Genomic DNA, 20,167 nt, shown 5'->3' on the forward strand with positions numbered 1-20,167 from the left:
TCAGAAGCTCATTTTTTAGTAAAAGGGGGACGTGTAGGGCCCTGGCCCCTGTTTTGGGTAACTGTTGCCTTGCTTGCTGACCTTGACCTTGATATCCTTCCTATGCTAATTCCCTGCCAGGTTCCACCCTCCTGAATGCTTAAGGGAAGCTCCTTGTCTGTGTATCCTGCATAATGGGCGTTAACAGCTTAGATGCAAGATTGGAAAACATCGTTAGTGAACTTCTGCCCTCTGGGGTTCTCCCATTGTGCTGTAGCCTGTATTTAAGACATCTTCCCTCCTTCAATAAACAGCATTTGGCATTAAAAAAAAAAAAAGGATTGGGCTTCAGGGGCTGGGCGGTGGTGGTGCACACCTTTAATCCCAGCACTTGGGAGGCAGAGGCAGGTGGGTCTCTGTGAGTTCAAGGCCAGCCTGAAGGATAAGCTTCAAAGCTACACAGGGAAACTCTGTCTCAAAAAAACAAAAAACAAACAAACAAAAAAAGATTGGATTGTAGGCAAGCCTGTAGAGCATTTTCTTAATTAGTGAGTGATGGGGGAGGGCCCAGCCCATTGTGGGTGGTGCTACCCCTGGGCAGGTGTGTTCTATAAGAAAGCAGACTGAGAAAGCCATGGGGAGCAAGCCAGTAAGCAGCACCCCTCCATGTTCTCTGTATCAGTTCCTGCTGTGTTTGAGTTCCTGTCCTGACTTACTTCTATGATGAACAGTGATGTAGAAGTGTAAACCAAATAAACCCTTTCCTCCCCAACTTGCTTTTTGGTCACAGTGTTTCATCGCAGCACTAGAACCCCTAAGGCATTGTTAGGGTTCCTATTGCTGTGATGAAACATCATGACTGTCGTGGTTTGAATAAAAATGGCCCCCAAAGGTTCATATATTTAAATAATGAACATGTAGCACTATGTGAAAGGATTAGGAGGTGTGACCTTGTTGGAGGAAATGTGTCATGGGGGTGTGCTTTGAGCTTTCGAAAAGTCCAAGCCAGGCCCAGAGGCTCTCTGTTCCTGCTGCTTGTGGATTGGGATAGAATTCTCAGCTCCTTCTCCAGTACAGTGTCTGTCTGCATGCTGCCATGCTTCCCGCTAAACCTCTGAAACTGTAAGCTAGTCCCAATTAAATGCTTTCCTTGATATGAGTTGCTGTGGTTATGGTGTCTCTTCACAGCAATAGAACATTGACTAAGACAATGATCAAGTTGGGGAGGAAAGGGTTTATTTGGCATTCATATCCATATCATAGTACATCAATGCAGGAAGTCGGGACAGACTCTCAAAGAGGGCAGGTGTAGGTGGTTGCTTTTACCCTTTGGGGGGGTCGCCAACCAACTCCCAAATAGATACACAGAATCTTACTATTTTCTTATGAATGCCTGGCCTTAGCTTGGCATGTTTCTAGTCAGCTTTCTCCCCACCCCTACCCCCCCCCCCCCCGTTGGTTTAGTTTATCTATCTATCTATCTATCTATCTATCTATCTATCTATCTATCTACTTATTTATTTCATTGAGTATACTGTTGAAGAGGGCATGGTTGTAGGGGAAGAGATGTCTTCCTAAGTTTCTCCTTTTGTATGTGTAATTCGTGACTTGGGGAAGGAGGGCAGTTACAGTCAATCCAGACCGGCTGGTGTGTAGTCCCAGAGGCAGGTGGATCTAACCTTTAAGTGAGTAAGTCAGTTGGAAGCCAGGCTGTTCTTTGCAAGTTACGTTTCCAGGACAGAGCTTCTATATTGTCCTGGAAGATATCTTTGGTGAGGGTATTGCATGACTGCAGGATGGTCCCTGACAGACCTGCACACTCCTTCTGTGAGCCTTCAGCGATCATGACGCTCTGAGTAGACCAGCCTAGTCAGCTTTTCTTAAATGATCCCATCTACCTTTTGTCTCTGGGCTTTTCCTTTCTCTTCCATAATCTTACTTTCATTCTTACTCCGTGGCTGGCTGGCCCCTTCTTTTCTGGATCCTTGATCTCTCTTGCTTCTTCATTGATCCCCTCCTCCCACATTTCTCCTATTTATTCTCTCTGCCTGCCAGCCCCACCTATCCTTCTCCTGCTTTGCTATTGGCCGTTCAGCTCTTTATTAGACCAATCAGTGGTTTTAGAACATCTTTGCATCATTAAACAAATACAACACATCTTAAAATAATATTCCACAACAGGCAGGAACTTGGGAGGCACGAGCTGACGCAGAGGCCATGGAGGATGCAGCTCGCTGGCTTTCTCCTCATGGCTTACTCAGCCTGCTTTCTTATAGAACCCAGGACCACCAGCCCAGGGACGGCCCCACCCACAATGGACTTAGCCCTTCCCCATCAATCACTAATTAAGATAATGCTCTACCTGCTTGTCTTCTCACAGCCAGATCTTCTGGAGGCTTTTATTCAATTGAGGTTCCCTCCTCTCAGATGACTATAGGTTGTGTGGAGTTGACATAAAATTAGCTAGCACGTTGTTCATCTCATAGGATGCTTTTTTTATCATTTTATTTTATTTTTTCTATTATCGGCTTGATACAGTACACATTCTTATCCTAATTGTGAAATGTTTCACTGAGGCTTGCCCAGTGATTGAGTAAAACCAAAATTTATTATAAGCCACAGTCATCCTAGGGTCCCCCCTGCTATGTAGCCTCCCTGGTTCTGTGGGTTGCAGTCTGATTGTTCTTTGCTTTATATCTAGTATCCACTTATGAGTGAGTACATACCATGTTTGTCCTTCTGGGTCTGGGTTACCTCACTCAGGATGGTATTTTCTAGTTTCATCCATTTACCTGCAAATTTCATGATGTCATTGTTTTTCTCTGCTGAGTAGTACTTTATTGTGTATATGTACCACATTTTCTTAATCCATTCTTCAGTTGACGGGCATTTAGGTTGTTTCTAGGTTCTGGCTATTACGAATAATGCTGCTATAAACACAGTTGAGCATGTATCTTTGTGGTATGATTGAGCATATCTTGGGTATATGCCCAAGATTAGTATGGCTGTGTCTTGAGGTAGATCGATTCCCTATTTTCTGAGAAAGCACCATGTAGCAGGAATCTTAAAAGTTCTTATTAATAAAATTAAACCCAAGGCCAGTTATTGGGGTGAAATGCTGGATGGTCAGAGAGACAGAACAAGCCACAACTATCTCACCTGGCCAACTTCTCAGCTGATCTTGTTTCCTCAGACTGGAAGCCTCTGTGTCCTCATTTGAATGGCTCTCAGCTGAACTGTGCTGCTCAAAACCTAAAAGCTTAACCAGCCAAATGCTTAACCAGCCAAAATGCCTTTAGTTTCTGGTCCTCATGCCTTATTTACCTTTCTGCTTTCTACCACCACTCCCTGGGATTAAAGGCTCCCTTTCTGGGATTAAAGGCGTGTGTCACCATGCTTAGCTGTATCCTTGAACACATGGATTTCTGCCTCCGGAATGCTAGGATTAAAGGCGTGTGCTACCACTGCCTAACCTCTGTTTAATATTGTGGCTGTTCTGTTCTCTGACCCCAGATAAGTTTATTAGGGTTCACAATATTTTGGGGAACACAATACCACCACAGCACCATACTGATTTCCACAGTGGTTGTACAAGTTTGCATTCCCACCAACAGTGGAGGAGTGTTCCCTTTGCTCCACATCCTCCAACATAGACTATCATTAGTATTTTTGATCATAGCCATTCTGACAGGTGTAAGATGGTATCTCAGAGTCGTTTTGATTTGCATTTCTCTGATGACTAAGGATGTTGAGCATTTCCTTAAATGTCTTTCAGCCATTTGAGATTCTTCTTTTGAGAATTCTGTTTAGCTCTTTAGCTCATTTTTTAACTGGACTGTTCAGTATTTTGATGTCTAGTTTCTTGAATTCTTTATATACTTTGGAGATCAATCCTCTGTCAGATTTGGGGTTGGTAAAGGTCTTTTCCCATTCTGTAGGCTGTCTTTTTGTCTTGTTGACCATGTCTTTTGCCCTACAAAAGCTTCTCCGTTTCAAGAGGTCCCATTTATTAATTGTTGAGCTCAGTGTCTGTGCTGCTGGTGTTATATTTAGGAAGTGATCTCCTGTGCCAATGCATTCAAGAGTACTTCCTACTTTCTCTTCTATTAAGTTTAGTGTAACTGGATTTATGTTGAGGTCTTTGATCCACTTGGACTTGAGTTTTGTGCATGGTGACAGATATGGATCTGTTTGTAATCTTTTACATATTGACATCCAGTTATGCCAGCACCATTTGTTGAAGATATTTTCTTTTTTCCATTGTATAGTTTTGGCTTCTTTGTCAAAAATCAGGTGTTCATATGTGTGTGGATTAATGTCTTCAATTCGATTCCATTGGTCCGTATGTTGGTTTTTATACCAGTACCAAGCTGTTTTTATTACTGTAGCTCTATAGTAGAGCTTGAGGTCAGGGATGGTGATGCCTCCAGAGGTTGCTTTACTATACAGGATTCTTTTAGCTATCCTGGGTCTTTTGTTTTTCCATATGAAGTTGAGTATTGTTCTTCCCAAGGCTGTGAAATATTGTGTTGGACATATTTACACATATGTTCAAGGGTGTGTGTATACATGCATGTGGAGGCCTTCAGGTACTGGCTGAGTTTTCTCTCCCTCTCTTTTTTGGTTTTTCAAGACAGGTTTTTCTCTGTGTAGCTTTGGAGCCTGCCCTGGCTGGCCTCGAACTCACAGAGATCCACCTGCCTCTGCCTCTCGAGTGCTGTGATTAAGGGCGTGCGCCACCACTGCCGGCCCTTTTTTTTGGGGATTGATTTATTTTTTGGGTTGGGGACTTAGCTCAGGGGTAGAGCGCTTGCTGTGCAAGGCCTGGGTTCGGTCCTCAGCTCCGGAGGGGAAAAGATTTATTTATTTTTATTTTATGCGTATGAGAGTTTTGCCTATATGTATGCATGTGGACCATGTGTGTTCCTGGTGCCCTTGAGGGTCAGAAGAGGGCACTGGGTTCTCCCCTGGAACTGGAGTTATGGTTAAGCTGCCGTGTGGATGCTGGGAACTGAGCTCAGGTCCTCGGTAAGAGCCACCAGCCCTGGGCATCTCCTAGCTTTCCGCTGCCCCTTTTTGAGGAAAGGTCTCTCATTGACCTGGAAGCCACTGATGGAGCTAAGCTTTGTGGCCAGTACAGTCCACAGATGTGCTTGTTCCCACTTCCCCAGGCTGGGATTCGAAGCACACACTATCATGATCACATTTTCAGTGTTTTTAACCAGGGTTCCAGGAATCAAACTCAGACTGTCATTCTTGTGGGGCAGGCCGTTTACCAAGGAAGCCACCTCCCCAGACCTCTTCACTGTCTTCAAGCTTTTACTATAGGGCTACTCTACCTTCTAGATTAGGTCTGTTTCTAGTTTTTTTTTTGGGGGGGTTTCTTTTAAGGAGTTTTATTTATTTATTTTTTCTTTCAGACAGGGTCTCTCTACACAGCTCTGACTGTCTTGGAACTCACTCTGTGGACCATGTTGGCCTCAAACTCACAGAGATCCGCCTGCCTCTGCCTCCCCAGTGCTGGGATTAAAGACATGAGCCAACACATCTACCTTAATCTGTCATTTCTTTTCCACCAAAGCCAATTCTCTCTCAGCTTCAGCTGATAATTCTCTTGGACTATTTAAGTTCTTGTCACCATCTAAGGTGGGCAAGATACTGCCATGCTTCATCGTCCTGATGGAATGGATTTTTAACCCTCTGGAACCACAAGCCCAAATAAACACGCTCTTCTATCAGTTTCCTTGTTCCTGGTGTTTTATCACAGCAACAGAAAAGCCCATACACTGGTATGTAGAAAAGCGGCTGGGTTTTGTATTTTGTACACTGGTTGTGTATTCTGCAACTTGGCTGAAAGTATTTGTCAGATCCAGCGGACACTGGTCTGGCAGAGTCTGTAGCGTCCTTTAGTACCACGTCATCTAGGGACAGTAGGAATTCTTCTCCTATTTGTATCCTGTCTTTGTTTCTTTTCCATGGCTGTGAGGAGACACCCAGACCAAACAGCTGATGGAAGAAATCATTTCACTGGGGGGCTTGCTCGCAGTTTCGGAACTGAATCCATGATCACCAAGGTGGGGAACCTGGCAATGTGAAAGCAGGCATGGTGCTGGAGCAGCCACTGAGAACGTACATGCGGAGGCAGCAATCAGGGCAGCCAGTGAGTGCTGGGGGACGGTCTGTATGGCAAATCTGTTGCTCTGATTGGTCAATAAATAAAACACTGATTGGCCAGTAGCCAGGCAGGAAATATAGGCGGGACTAACAGGATAATTGAGAAACAGAAAGGTGGAGAGAGACACTGAGCCCAGTCAGGGTGGGATTTTTTTTATCATAGCAGACGTTGGAGTGGAAGGATTTCCATGGTTCAGGACCCTGATTGGCTGAAATTTGTCTAGGGGTGTCTGTAAAATAGTTGTGTGCTAGACTCAGGGACTTCTGGCCACCTTATCTAATGGTTGGAATGTTAGGTACTTCCTCACCCCTGGGTAGACCCCTGGGTGGTGTCAGCTTATAGCTTTTCCTATATCTGGGTGTTGCCTGCCAGTGAGCCTGTCACAGAAGCTGTGTGGTCGAACTGTGTAGGGGCCCCTTATAATCTGACTGTGCATCCTGAATGTTGACCTCTCTGTTCCAGGCTGTAAACTAGCTTGTCTCCCTTGTGGAAGGGCTTGATTTGTATGGCTCTGTAATGCACCTGCAGTCATAAAGTGACAGCTGTTATGCCCAGATCGTGGGGACCCCCAAAAGACCACCACGGAGACCGAATCCTGCCTGTAAAAGCAAAGAGCCTTTATTTCAGGCTCCAGAGCTTGGTCCCTCTGTCTGTCTAACACATCCGTGAGAGCAGAGAGCCCTGAGCTCAGGTGGGGCAGAGTTTTTATCATAGCAGAGGTTGGGGTGAGGGGATCTTCAGGGTCCAGGACCCTGATTGGCTGACAATTGTCTAGGGGTATCTGTAAAACAGAAATAGATGTATGCTAGACTCAAGGGCATCTGGCCACCTTATCTAATGGTTGGAATGTTTGGGATGTCAGGTACTTCCTCATCCCTGGGTGGATCCCTGGTGGTATCAGCTTAAGGCTTTTCCTGGATCTGGGTGTTACCTGCCAGTAAGCCTGTCACAGAAGCTGTGTCTGGGCCCCTAAGCCAATGGCTGCTGTGTGGTTAAGCTTTTTTTGGGGGCCCCTTCACAACAACCTCCAACCATGTCAAGACTGATATTTGAGGTTACTTGAAAAATTTTGTGAATTCTAGGTTCGTGTGTGTGTGTGTGTGTGTGTGTGTGTGTGTGTGTGTGTGTATGTGTATGTGTGGTGCATGCACATCTATTTGTACTAGCACGCAGTGGCCAGAGGATGACCCAGTGGTCCTTCTTCATGACTCTCCTCCTTTGAGAGATCTCTCACCAAATCTGAAGCTTACTATGTCAACTAAGATGGCTGCCACTGGGTTTCTAGGGACTGCCTGTCTCTGCCCCCCACCCCAGTATTGGAGTTATAGGCACACTTAACCATGCTCAAAATTTATGCAGATTTGAGCCGGGCGGTGGTGGTGCACATGCCTTTAATCCCAGCACTGGGGAGGCAGAGCCAGGCGGATCTCTGTGAGTTCGAGGCCAGCCTGGGCTACCAAGTGAGCTCCAGGAAAGGCGCAAAGCTACACAGAGAAACCCTGTCTCAAAAAAACCAAAAAAAAAAAAAAAAAAAAATTTATGCAGATTTGAACTTAGATTCTCACGCTTACATTTCTTTTACCTACTAAGCCTCCACTGTGCCTTCTCAAAATACCTTATCTTTGTTTTGTTAAGTCAGAATCTCAGGTAGCTCAGGCTGGCCTTGAACTCACTATGCAGCCAGGGATGACCTTAAACTCCTGATCCTCCTACCTCTATTCCCTCTGTGGCCAGCTGCTGGGATTTAGACATGTGTGTCACTACAGCTGGCTTTAAAATGTTTTCAACACTTCTTTGATTCTTTTAAAATTACATTCATGCTGGGTGGTGGCACACACCTTTAATCCCAGCACTCGGGAGGCAGAGCCAGGTGGAAGCTCTGTGAGTTCAAGGCCAGCCTGGTCTACGAAGAGAGTTCCAGGACAGCCAAGAGAAACCATGTCTTGGAAAAAATAAATAAATAAAAATAAATAAATAAATAAATAAATAAATAAATTCTCTACTAATTATAGCCACACATTAAAATTAATGTGAATGAGTAGCTACGAACAGATCCTGATACAAATTCGGCTTTAGGCTTTATCGTAGCGACACTTAATACAACTAGCAACAGCGCCTTATTATTGGGACAATTTAGTTTGCTTTTTCTGTTGCTGTGACAAAGACTGACCAAAGCAACTTGGGGAGGAAAGGGTTAATTTGGCTTCAGGGTACAGTGCACGGTCATGGGAAGCCGGTCATGGGAAGCCGAGGCAGGAACCTGGAGGCAAGAACGAGGCCGAGGTCACGGAGGAGAGCTGTTCACTGTCTCGCTTTTTACACCTTGCTCAGTTTCCCCTCTTATATGACTCAGGGCTACCTTCCCAGGGGTGGTATCACCCACAGAGGCTGGGCCTGCCCACATCAACCCTTCATCAAGAAAATGCTTCAAAGGCTTGCCTACAGACCAGTCTGATGGGGGCATTTTCTCAATTGATGTTCCCTCTTGACTGATGAGCTGGATAGTTTTATGACACCTTGACACAAGCTAGAGGAGGAAGCCTCAGCGGAGAAAATGCCTCCATGAGATCGGGCTGTAAGCCAGCCAGGAAACAGCACCCCTCCATGGCCTCTGCAGAAGCTCCTGCCTCAGGTTCCTGCCCTGTGTGAGTTCCTGCCCTCACTGCTTTTGATGATGAACTGTTCTATAGAACTGCGAGTGAAATAAACCATTTCTTCCCCAAGTTCCTTTTGGTCATGTTGTGCCATGGCTGTAAAGGTAACTCTGACTAAGCCACCAGATGACCCTTCTTGTGTCAAGTTTTACAACAGACTAATCAGCACAGGTGGTGTGTGTGTGTGTGTGTGTGTGTGTGTGTGTGTGTGCGCGCGCGCAGAGGTGTTCGTGTGCACGCTCGTGCATGTCTGTGTGTTCGAGTGCTCACATCCCACAGCACCGTGTGGAGGTCTGAGGATAGCCCTCAGGAGTCAGTTCCCTCCTGCCATTAGTAGGATCTGGGGATGAAACTCCACTTGTCAGTTTGGCAGCAAGCACCTTTCCCGGTGAAGCCATATCACCAGGCCCCTCAGGGCCTTTTTAGAAGATACTAGTAACCCCTCTCTCTGATAAGTCTGACAAGTGTGTTTGTACAGTTTTCCACTGTGTGTTTGAGACAGGGCCTTTTGTAGCCCAGGCTAGCCTCAAACGTCCTGTGTAGTCAAGGATGACTTTGAACCTCTGATCTTTCTGCCTCCATCTCCCAGGTGCTGGGATTCCAAACACACCGGTTTACTGGTAGGGTGCCTGCAGAGGATGTGCAAGGCCTCAGCTCAATGCCCACTACCATGGCAAGGAAGCAATTTACACTTTGCCTTTGATAGTCTAGCTTTATAAATAACACAGAGGCTGTTCGGAGATGTTAAGTCACACCAAATGCTATTTTAACAAAAGTGCCACAGCTGGGTCCCAGGCCAGCTGTGGGAGCCCACAAAGATTACAACTTGTGATGACTCAAGGTCAGAGAGTCAGAGTTTATGTTGCTCTCCAGGGCTGCATAACAGGCTGCAAAGGCATGGTTGCCGGGTGTCTTATACTTCAAGGCCTAATCACAAGATGCGTTGCCATGGGGCGTGGTTTCCAGGTGTTTTGAAGGGTCTATTGCACATTGTGCTTTGATCTTGAAAGGGAGAGGCCTTTTGCCTTTCCCCTTGCTAGTGTATAAAAAGTCCATTAGAAATAAACTTGAGGCTGCTGGGTATTGACCCAGGGCACTCCTGAAGCTATGCTATGTCTCCATCTTTCTCTCCGTCTATGTCTCTATTTCTTCCTACTATTTCTCAGTTCTTCACTCCTCCCTTCAAGGGACCCATCAAAAGGTCAGGGCTGAAACCCAACAGCCAGGTCAAAACCCAAGGATGTTCAGTCTTGCTAGAAGATAAAAGCTAAAAAAATTGGTTTTTGTTTATATGAAGAGTTGTTGAGACAGGGTCTCATGTAGCCCAGGTTGGCCTCAAACCCCCTAAATAGCCTAGGCTGGCCTTGAATTCTTGCTTGTAATTCCTGAGTGCTGTGACTGCAGATATGAGCCGCCACACCTGACCTAAGACTTCTTTTCTTTTTTTAGATAAGAGAAAATCTGGGACTCAGTAAAGCCATACTAGGGACACTTCATTTGTTTTTGACATGAGAGGGTCTTCCTATATTGCCCAGGCTGGCCTAGGACCCACAATCCTCTTGGCCAGTCACCCAAAAGCTCAAGTTAACTAGCAAGACTTTTTAAGAATTTTTAAAAATTCGCCAGGTGGTGGTGGTGCACGCCTTTAATCCCAGCATTCGGGAGGCAGAGGCAGGTGGATCTCTGTGAGTTCAAGGCCAGCCTGGGCTACAGAGTGAGTTCCAGGACGGGCAGGGCTAAACAGAGAAAGCCTGTCTTGAAAAACAAAAACAAAACAAAACAAAGAATTTTTTTAAATTCTATTTTATTTGTTTGTTTGGTGTTTGGTTGTATGCTTGTATGTGAGAGGTCATGCATGTAGCAGTCCGAAGGCAACTTGCTGGAGTCAGTTCTCTTCTAACACTATGTGGATCCCAGGGACCAAACTCGGGTCCTCAGGCTTGGCAGCAGGCACTTTTAGCCACTGAGCCATCTTACCCTAGCAAGACTTGAACAGGTCAGGTTTATGTTAATTACTGACATTCTGAGAGCAGACATGCCCAAAACTTATTTTCAAATGGTCTTAGAGTTTCTATTGCTGTGAAGAGACACCGTGACCACGGCCACTCTTATAAAGGAAAACATTTCATTGGCTCCCGCAGTGATAGACTTCCTCCAATAAGGCCACACCCCCTAGGAGCGCCACTCCCTTTGGGGAACATTCTTATTCAAATCACCACTTGTTGCATTCCCTGGCCCCCATAGGCTTAGATCTATATCATAATGCAAAACGCATTTAGTCCAACTTCAAGTCCCCATAGTCTAGCACAGTATCAGCACTGTTTAAAAGTTCAAAGTCTCTTCTGAGACTCACGTAATCTCTTAACTGTAATTCCCTGTCAAATCAAAATAAAAAAGCAAATCACATACTTCCAACATATAATGGCACAGGATATACATTACCATTCCAAAAGGGAGGAAAGGGAAGGATATTGAGGAAATACTGGACAAAGGCAAGACTGAAAATCAGCTGGGCAAACTCGAAACTCTGCATCTCCATGTCTGGTGTCAAAGCGCTCTTCAGACTCCAGCTGCTTTCAGCGTGGTTGACTGCAGCACACGTCTTTCTCTTGGGCGGTTCCATTCCCATTAGCGGCTCTCCTCAGCAGTTACCTCATGGCTCTGGCATCTCCAACATCTTGGAGTCTCCAAGGCAATCCAGGCTTCAACTTCACAGCTTCACACAATGGCCTCTCTAAGCCTCCATTCAGGGACACCCCTGACACATGCCTGGTCTCCTTAGTCATGGAGGGAGATTCCATAACCTGTTTCTTCTATCCTTAACTCTAAAGCCAGAACCATGTGGCTGAAGCCGCCAAGTTCCGCTGCTTACTGGGGCTGGAACACGGCCCCCAGCCCCATTCAATTACATCTTCACCAGCTTGCTGTTCTCGATGGTTATCTTCACTGCCTAGGCTTGGCTGTACTAGACTAGAACTTGCTCTGTTAACCAGGCTAGTCTTTTTTTGTTTGTTTGTTTGTTTTTGGTTTTGGTTTTTTGAGACAAGGTTTCTCTGTATAGCTTTGTGCCTTTTCTAGAACTCACTCTGTAGCCCAGGCTGGCCTCGAACTCACAGAAATCTGCCTGCCTCTGCCTTCCGAGTGGTGGGATTAACGGCATGCACCACCACTGCCTGGTGAGGCTAGTCTTGAACTCAAAGACCTGCTTGCCTCTGTCTCCTGAGTGCTAGGATAAAGGGCATGTGCCACTGTGACTGGACCTAAAAGCTGTTCTTTAATTCCTTTTCATAAGGTAGAAGTTCAGCAGGGTGGAGTCTTGCCCTGAGGTCACCGCTCCCTTTATTCCATTTAACTTCGGGCTTTGCTTTAATCTGTTGACCTCCTGGAACACAGGACTTAGCTCCTTTCCTTTTCCCGGTGCTCCATCCCCTTTCTTGAACTGTCCTTTTGTATTTTTCCTTGCTCCTTTGCATTGTAAATCTCCGTAAGAGTGAGCACTAATGACCACACAACAGAGTCTACACTAGGCTGTTCGAGAGTTCCTTCGCTAATGGAATTCATCCAAATCTCTTCACTTTAGCCTGCGGCAGACTCCTTGGACAAGGGCAAAAACCAGCCACATTCTTCACCAAAATATACAAGAACGACCTCTAGGCCACATACTACAATTCTTCTCTGAAACCCTTTGAACCAAACCCTCAGCACCACTGCCTTCCCTGCTGCTACTAGGATGGCCCGCTAAGCCCCACTTCAAGCATTCAGCTGCTTTTCTCATTCAAAGTCCCCAAGTCCACATTCCTCCAAACAAAAGCATGGTCAGGCCTATCACAACAATACTGTCCTTGGTACCAGCTTCTGCCTTGGGGTCTCTATTGCTGTGAAGAGACACCATGACCTCAGCAACTCTTATAAAGGAAAACATTCAATCGGGGCTGGCTTACAGTTCAGAGGTTTAGTCCGACGTCATCATGGCAGGAAGCACGGTGGCACACAGGCAGACATGGTGATGGAGAGGCGGCTGAGAGTTCCATATTCAGATCCACAGGCAGCAAGAATAGAGAGACACACCGGGCCTAGCTTGAGCACCTGAGACCTCAAAGCCCATCCCTAGTGATGCACTTCCTCCAACAAAGCCACACCCACTCCAACAAGGCCACACCTCCTACAGTGCCTCTCCCTCTGGACCAATGGGGGCACTTCTGTTCAAACCACCACACAAACTAACCTGTTATTCCTCCCTTTCACAGGCTATTCTTTCCCGGCTGATCGAAATAATGAGCAAAGTGGAGCTGATAATGACGCGCTATGCCATTGACAGCGCCTCTCCTGGGAAGAGAGGCTCCATCTCAGAGAGCCAGAGAAAGAAGAGAAAGGTGTTCTTAGAGAGGATAGCTGGGCACATTAAGAGTATTGATATCAGAGAAAAGCTCCTCACCAAACTTCTGTCCTGGCTAGAAGAATGGAGTGAGTGTCTGGCTGGGTTCAGAGGGAAGGGAGAAAGTAAATAGAAGTGGAGAGGTTAAATCATGCAGAAAAGCTGAGGGACTCGCAGATGAAGGAGGCAAGACGGGCCGAGTAAGGGGGGCGAACTCAGGCCTTTTTAACCTGGATAATATTTTCTTAACTCGCTGATTTAACTGTGTGGGCTTCTATCCAGGTCTCTTCCTGTATAACTATTTACTAGAGAAAAGGCTCAGAATAGCAATAAGCACAGGTAACTCGATTCCCCAATGGAGCTGAGTCGTCGAGTTACCAAATATCACAAGATGGTTTCCTTTCACTCTCTCCAAGACTTTGTGCTGTCGGAGGTGGCCGAGATTGATGTTGATGAATACCTCCACTGGATTGCGCAGATGGAGCTGCTGCCCGAGATGCTGAAGGAGATGGACGGCAATATCAATACTCTCTGCCAGATCACCACATTGCTCTTAGAAGAAAAGAAGAGACAAAAGAAAAAGTTAGGTAAGCGTGCTTTGCATTGCTTGGAAACGGGGTTTGACCTATTACCAAAATACAGCTCTCTACTGGCAGCTGGAGAGATGGCTCAGTGGTTAAGAGCACTAGGTGCTCTTCCGGAGAAGCTGGGTTCCATTCCCAGCACCCAGACGGCAGCTCTGGTTCCGGTGGAAACAGCCTTCTTTTGGCTTCCTCAGGCACTGCATGTACACGGCGCACAGACATCTATGTAGACAAAACCCTGGTGCACATAAAATAATAAACAAAAATTTAAATACAGCTATATGGAGGTGTAACTTGCATTCCATGAAAGGTACATGTGTCAAGTGCACAATTGTCTCTGTCAGCTCCCAGTTGCTGTGCTGTGGGCACCTTGCCCCTGCTTGGTGGTGACGCTGGAGGTTGAACTCGGAGCCTCCAGCTTGCTAGGCACTCTGCCACTGGCCACACCCCCAGTCCATGGCAGTCTGATTTTATCCAAAAAGATCTGTGCTCATGTGTAGGCAGACTTTATTCCCATCCACAGTCCTCGACAACCATTAATCAATCTATTTTGTCCCAATAAATTTATTTGGGCTATTTTATATAGACGATCAGATTATATGGGGGTTTTTGTTTTATTCTGTTGAGACAGAGTGTTGCTATGTAATTCAGGCTGGCCTGGAACTCGAGATTCTCCTGTTACCGCCGTCTGAATGCTGGGATTACAGATGTGAGCTACTACACCTCTCTGCTTTGGGAGGTCTGTCCTGCCTGCCTTCTTCCAGTCAGCCTAATGCTTCCTCAGCAAGGATGTAGGGCACACTGCTCTGTTGAGCTTTCTGTGTGGTTGTCAGATGTACTACATCTGGTTGATGTGTTCCAACTGGGGGATACTTGGATGTTTTCCACATTTGGCTTTTCTGAATGCTGCTATAAACATACATGTTCACGTTTCTGTGAGGCACGTGTTTCAGTTTGTGTGCGTGTACAGTACTTGTAGACAAGTAGAATTGCTTGATCATATAGTAAACCTGTTTTTTTTTTTTTGGGGGGGGGGGGGGCTTCGAGACAGGGTTTCCCTGTGTAGTTTTGGTGCCTGTCCTGGATCTCATGCTGTAGACCAGGCTGGCCTCAAACTCACAGAGATCTGCCTGACTCTGCCTCAGAGTGCTGGGATTAAAGGCATGCGCACCACCACCTGGTGTAAATCTGTTTTCTAAGTGGCTCACTGTTTTTCATTTCTGTCTGTAGTGTAGGAAAGCTCTAGCCTTTTTACATCCTCAACACTCATTATTCTTTTATTACCCAGGCTAGCACTTGTGAAGAGGTATTTCCTGCATAATTACATTTCACATTCCTAATAAGTAATGAGACTAAATAATATGTGCTTTTCAGTCACTCTTACATCTGCTTTGGTGAAAATGTCTATTAAATACTTGTCCTTTTGCATGTTTTTACTCCTCATCTCCTCAGGTTTTTGTTTTTATTTATTTTTTGAGACAGTCTCCTATATTCTGAGCTGGCCTTGGACTTCCTATGTAGCCAAGGGTGACCTTGAACTCCTAATCCTACTGCCACTACCTCTCAAATCCTGGGACTGCACATGTATGCCACCACATCCAGTTCATCTTTTATTTTCCTATAAACTTTTCATTTTTATTTTTTATGTGTATAGATGTTTTGCATACGTGTGTCTGTGTACCACATGCATGCTCGATGCCCATGGAGGCCAGAAGAGGGTGTCAGAGCCCCCCACAACTGGAGTTACAAATGACTGTGAGCTCCACGTAGGTGCTGGGAATTGAAACTGGTATCTCTGCAAGAGCAGCCAGTGCTCTTAACTACCGAACCCTCTTTCCAGCCCCTTTTATTTTTTAACTGCACTTAAAACTGTACACAGAGGCCGGGCAGGTGGAGGCACACGCCTTTAATCCCAGCACTCAGGAGGCAGAGGCAGGTGGATCTCTGTGAGTTTGAAGCCAGCCTGGGCTACAGGGGGAGTTCCAGGAAAGGTGCAAAGTTACACAGAGAAACCCTGTCTTGAACACCCCCCCCCCCCCCCGCCCAAAAAAAAATTGTACACAGAGGATTCCGAGTGGGATTCCTATAGACCTGTGTTGGCTGTGCTTTCCGTTTATTTCTGCTTATTAGACATGCAGCCAGAAAAAGCAAAGGAATAGCCATAGCAGGCAGACAGAAGCAGCAGACCGACAGACAACAAAACAGTACATCGATTTACAACATCCAGCAGAGAAGAGTCGCTTTATTAAACCAAACCCAGGTGTGGTGGCCATGCCTTTAATCCCAGGCTGAGGCAAGCGGATCTGTGGGTCTGAGGCTACCCTGGTCTACACAGAAAGCTCCAGGCCAGCCAAGACTACACAGTGAGACTCCATTTCATCTCTCACTTACCCCACCAAAGGGGAAAGCAAACCGTGGAAGCATCATCCAATCAGGGCTTGCAACATCAAGCAGAAATCAACTAAGGCAGTTGGAATTTTCCTCTGTGTTCTCTCTCCATGTCTGAGTTTCCAGCTTGCCTCTCTACTGCAGGCATTTTTATACCACGGAATGAACATGGCCATCTGTTGGAGACAATTCACCTTTAGCTGTGCTGAGGGGCAGGATATGTTTACCCTCAGGGTGTTTTGCTGTTGTTGGCTCTCCCTGTGACCAAGTCTGTAGATGTAACCAATCGTCTTATTAAAATAAGAAACACAGAGCTGATGTAAAAGAGAAAGCCGAGAGGTCAGAGCTCAGAGATAAAATCTTACCTCCTGCAGTGCTCCTAACTTCCCCGAGAGAGAGCTACTTCCTGTTTGTCTGTGTTTAAATAGTCTTTCTGTTATGCCTTCTCATTGGTTGTAAACCCAACCACATGACTGCCTCATCACTGCCTGTAAGTACTGCCCTCCAGGTCTTAAAGGCGTATGTCTCCAATACTGGCTGTATCCCTGAACACACAGAAATCTACCTAGCTCTTCTAACCACCACCCTCTTGCTATGGCTCTAATAGCTCTGACCCCAGGGCAACTTTATTAACATAAAATTAAAATTACATTTCAGTACAAATAAAATATCACCATACAAGTCTGCGGCCCAGCCTGGCCTAGGACAGGGAGTTTTGAAGGAGCTAAGGAAGCGCCTCGCTGCTCCCAAGTCGGCTAGTTGTTAGTCTTCAGCACCATGTGACCACTCAGCACTCTCCCTTACAGCTTTATAGCCTGAGATGTTCAAAGCAGAAATGTTCCTGCTGCTTTAATCAACCATATCATTTCTTGGTATCTTTTGGATATGCCCCTTTCAAAAGTTTGTTGTTGTTTTGTTTTGAGATAGCATCTCAGCATGTCTCACCACATAGTCCAGGCTGCTCCAGATCTTGCTATGTAGCTTGGGCTGTCTTGAACTCCGGATCCTTCTGCCACAGGCTCCCAAATGCTACACATGTGACACCACACCTGGGTATATAAAAGCTCTTTATCAGAAAAGGGATTCGTAAATATTTTCTCCCAAGCTGTAGTTTTTCATCTTCGTCTGAAGACCCACAATATTTAATTTTGGTAAGCGCCAATTGACTTAGCAGGTTTCCTTTTGACAATCACGGCTTTAGTACTGTGCTAAGAACTTGTATCAAGCCAGGCACAGTGGTGCCTTTAGTTCCAACCACTTGGGAGGTAGAGGCAGGAGGATCATTTGAAAAGGATAATCAATGAGAGACTACCTATAATCCATTAGATAGACGGATAGGTGATTGACATGATGTGTGCGTTCTACCAAATTTGAGGACCATTCATATCATTTTAATCATCTGAAAGGACAGAGAGGCTTGTTTTCAGGTCTAGCATATGGCTAACCCTGGCGAAGGGTCCAGGTGTGCATAAAAAGTACACAACTAAACTATCGCTGGGTGGAACTGATTTACAATTTACAAACTTTCTGTGCATTTACTGATTTTCTGTGGCGTTGTTCTACTCGTTATTGAGAAAGGGATAGAGGACTCTAAAATTTGATACATTTATTCATTTGTGTGTGTGTGTGTGTGTGTGCATATGTATATACACACACACATACACATATAATTATATGTGGAGGTCAGAGGGCAAGCTGTGGGAATCAGCCCTCCCTGTCCACTAGGAAGGTTCTGGGGAATTGAACTCAGGTAGTTGTTGGGAACTGCAGCAGGCACCTCCTTGCCGGATACCATGTAGCCTAGATTGCCTTGGAACCCCTGATGTAGACCAGGCTGGCCTCGAACTCCCGGAGATCCACCTGATTCTGGCTCCTGTGTGCTGGGATGAAAGGCGTGTGCGCCCACCGCCGCCGCTGCCGCCACCGCCACCCGGCTAAGTCATCTATTTCCTGTTCACCCTTTAAGGTTTTCCTTCACACATTTGGGGCTCAATTGTTAGGTGCATGTGTGTTGGCACCTTTAATAACTTCCTGACACTGTTTATCAGTATCCAATGTCCTTTACAGTCTCTAGAATCATATTTACTTTTATTAGAGGGAGGACTCATTATCTTTCTGAGGCTGTCTTTAAACTTGTGATCCTCCTGCCTCAACCCCCTGAGTAGCTAGGGTGTCAACTTTGCAGCACTATCCCTAGCAGGTGCGGGGCTTGCTGTGAAGTGCAAGGGGACATCTTGGGAGGGTTAGTTCCACCATGTGGGTCCCAGGGACCAAACTCAGGTTGTCAGGCTCACTGTCAGGTGGTCTCGCCCACTACACACAATGACAGGCTTTTTAAAACTCATTAATTACATTAATTACACTGATTTATTACATCCATGATATTATGTTCTGATACTACTGTCCATTTGTGGGACTTTTCCATCACATAAAACAGAGATACTCGGGGCTGGAGAGATGGCTCAGAGGATAAGAGCACTGCCTGTTCTTCCAGAGGTTCTGAGTTCAGTTCCCAGCAACCACATGGTGGCTCACAACCATTTACAATGAGATCTGGCTCCCTCTTCTGGCCTGCAGACAGAACACTCACTGTATACATAATAAATAAATCTTTTGAAAACAAAACAAAACGAAACAGAGATTCTGTACTTAGGAAATCGTTGCTCTATTTTTCTTTCTTCTCCATCTTGAGATAACGTCTAATCTTTCTGTCTCTATGAATTTGTATATTCTATATATTTCATGTAATACAATTCTATACTATTTGTCCTTTTTTTGAATGTAGAAACATTTCCTGTACAATTACAGGAAAAATAATACACAGAAAGCTTGAACATAAACACAGGTTCTAATTCAAAAGTCCAGGGTTATTTGAAACTGGAAAATATTTTCTCTGTAGAAAATAGTAGAAATGATAACATTTCCTAATTAGCCCTTTTAAGCCAAATGATAGCTGAATTATACATATAAATGTTGATTAGAATCTGGGGTACAGAAGAAACCTATCTTCATCTGTTCAGAGAGCTATGTTTTACTTAAGTTGTGTAAGTGAGATTCCTATTCATCTTCCCCTTCACTGTTTGATTTATGGCAGACATTTTTCTATAGGCTAATCCATAATCTAAAAAGATTTTAGCCTCCCCTCCTGAAAGTACAGACAGCATTTTCTTTCATCAGCTTGATACAGTACAAATTCTTATCCTAATAGTGAAATGTTTCAATAAAGCTTGCCCATTGATTGGGCAAAACCAAAACTTATTATAAGCCACAGTCATCCTAGGGTCCCCCCTGCTAGGCAGCCTCCCTGGATCTGTGGGTTGCAGTCTGATTGTCCTTTACTTTATATCTAGTATCCACTTATGAGTGAGTACATACCATGTATGTCCTTCTGAGTCTGGGTTACCTCACTCAGGATTGTAGATGTAATTCTAAACGGTCTTATTAAATAAGAAATACAGAGCCAAATAAAGAGTTAAAAGCCCAGTTAAAACTCCTTTCTGTTTATTTAGCATATCCTTTAGAGTTCTGTTTGATCTTTTTATAACTACTTGGCCTGTAGGATTATGTGGTATACCTGTAATATGCTTTATATTGTAACAAGCAAAAAACTGTTTCATTTTAACAGAGACATATAATGAAGCATTGTCAGTTTTAATTTGTGCAGGTATACCCATGATGGCCATAACTTCTAGCAAATGAATGATTACAGAATCAGCTTTTTCAGAACTTAAAGCAGTTGCCCATTGAAATCCTGAATAAGTATCAGTGGTATGGTGTACATATTTCAATTTTCCAAATTCTGCAAAGTGAAACACATCCATCTGCCAGATTTCATTCCTCTGAATACATTTTGGGTTACATCCTGCTGGTAATGGTGTCTAATTGTAAAAGGAACAGGTAGGACATTTCCTTACAATTTCCTTGGCTTGTTGCCAGGCTATAGAAAAATCTCTTTTTAAACCTTTGCTATTGACATGATGTTTTTTTATGAAATCGTGAGGCCTCCAGCACA

The 20,167-nt window shown here is 45.0% G+C and overlaps 1 protein-coding gene across 1 annotated transcript in view; it reads left to right on the plus strand.

Annotated features, from left to right (window-relative positions):
* Nucleotides 1-20,167, plus strand: part of Fam186a (family with sequence similarity 186 member A) — a 58,902-nt gene that overhangs the window by 6,010 nt on the left and 32,725 nt on the right. Inside the window, exons 2-3 of the mRNA XM_037197368.1 lie at nucleotides 13,056-13,272; nucleotides 13,600-13,770. Of these exons, the coding sequence (XP_037053263.1) occupies nucleotides 13,056-13,272; nucleotides 13,600-13,770 (388 nt within the window). The remainder of the gene's footprint in view (nucleotides 1-13,055; nucleotides 13,273-13,599; nucleotides 13,771-20,167) is intronic.

The sequence above is a fragment of the Peromyscus leucopus genome, chromosome 20 (assembly GCF_004664715.2).
Source record: "Peromyscus leucopus breed LL Stock chromosome 20, UCI_PerLeu_2.1, whole genome shotgun sequence".
In the NCBI taxonomy this organism is placed as follows: domain Eukaryota; kingdom Metazoa; phylum Chordata; class Mammalia; order Rodentia; family Cricetidae; genus Peromyscus; species Peromyscus leucopus.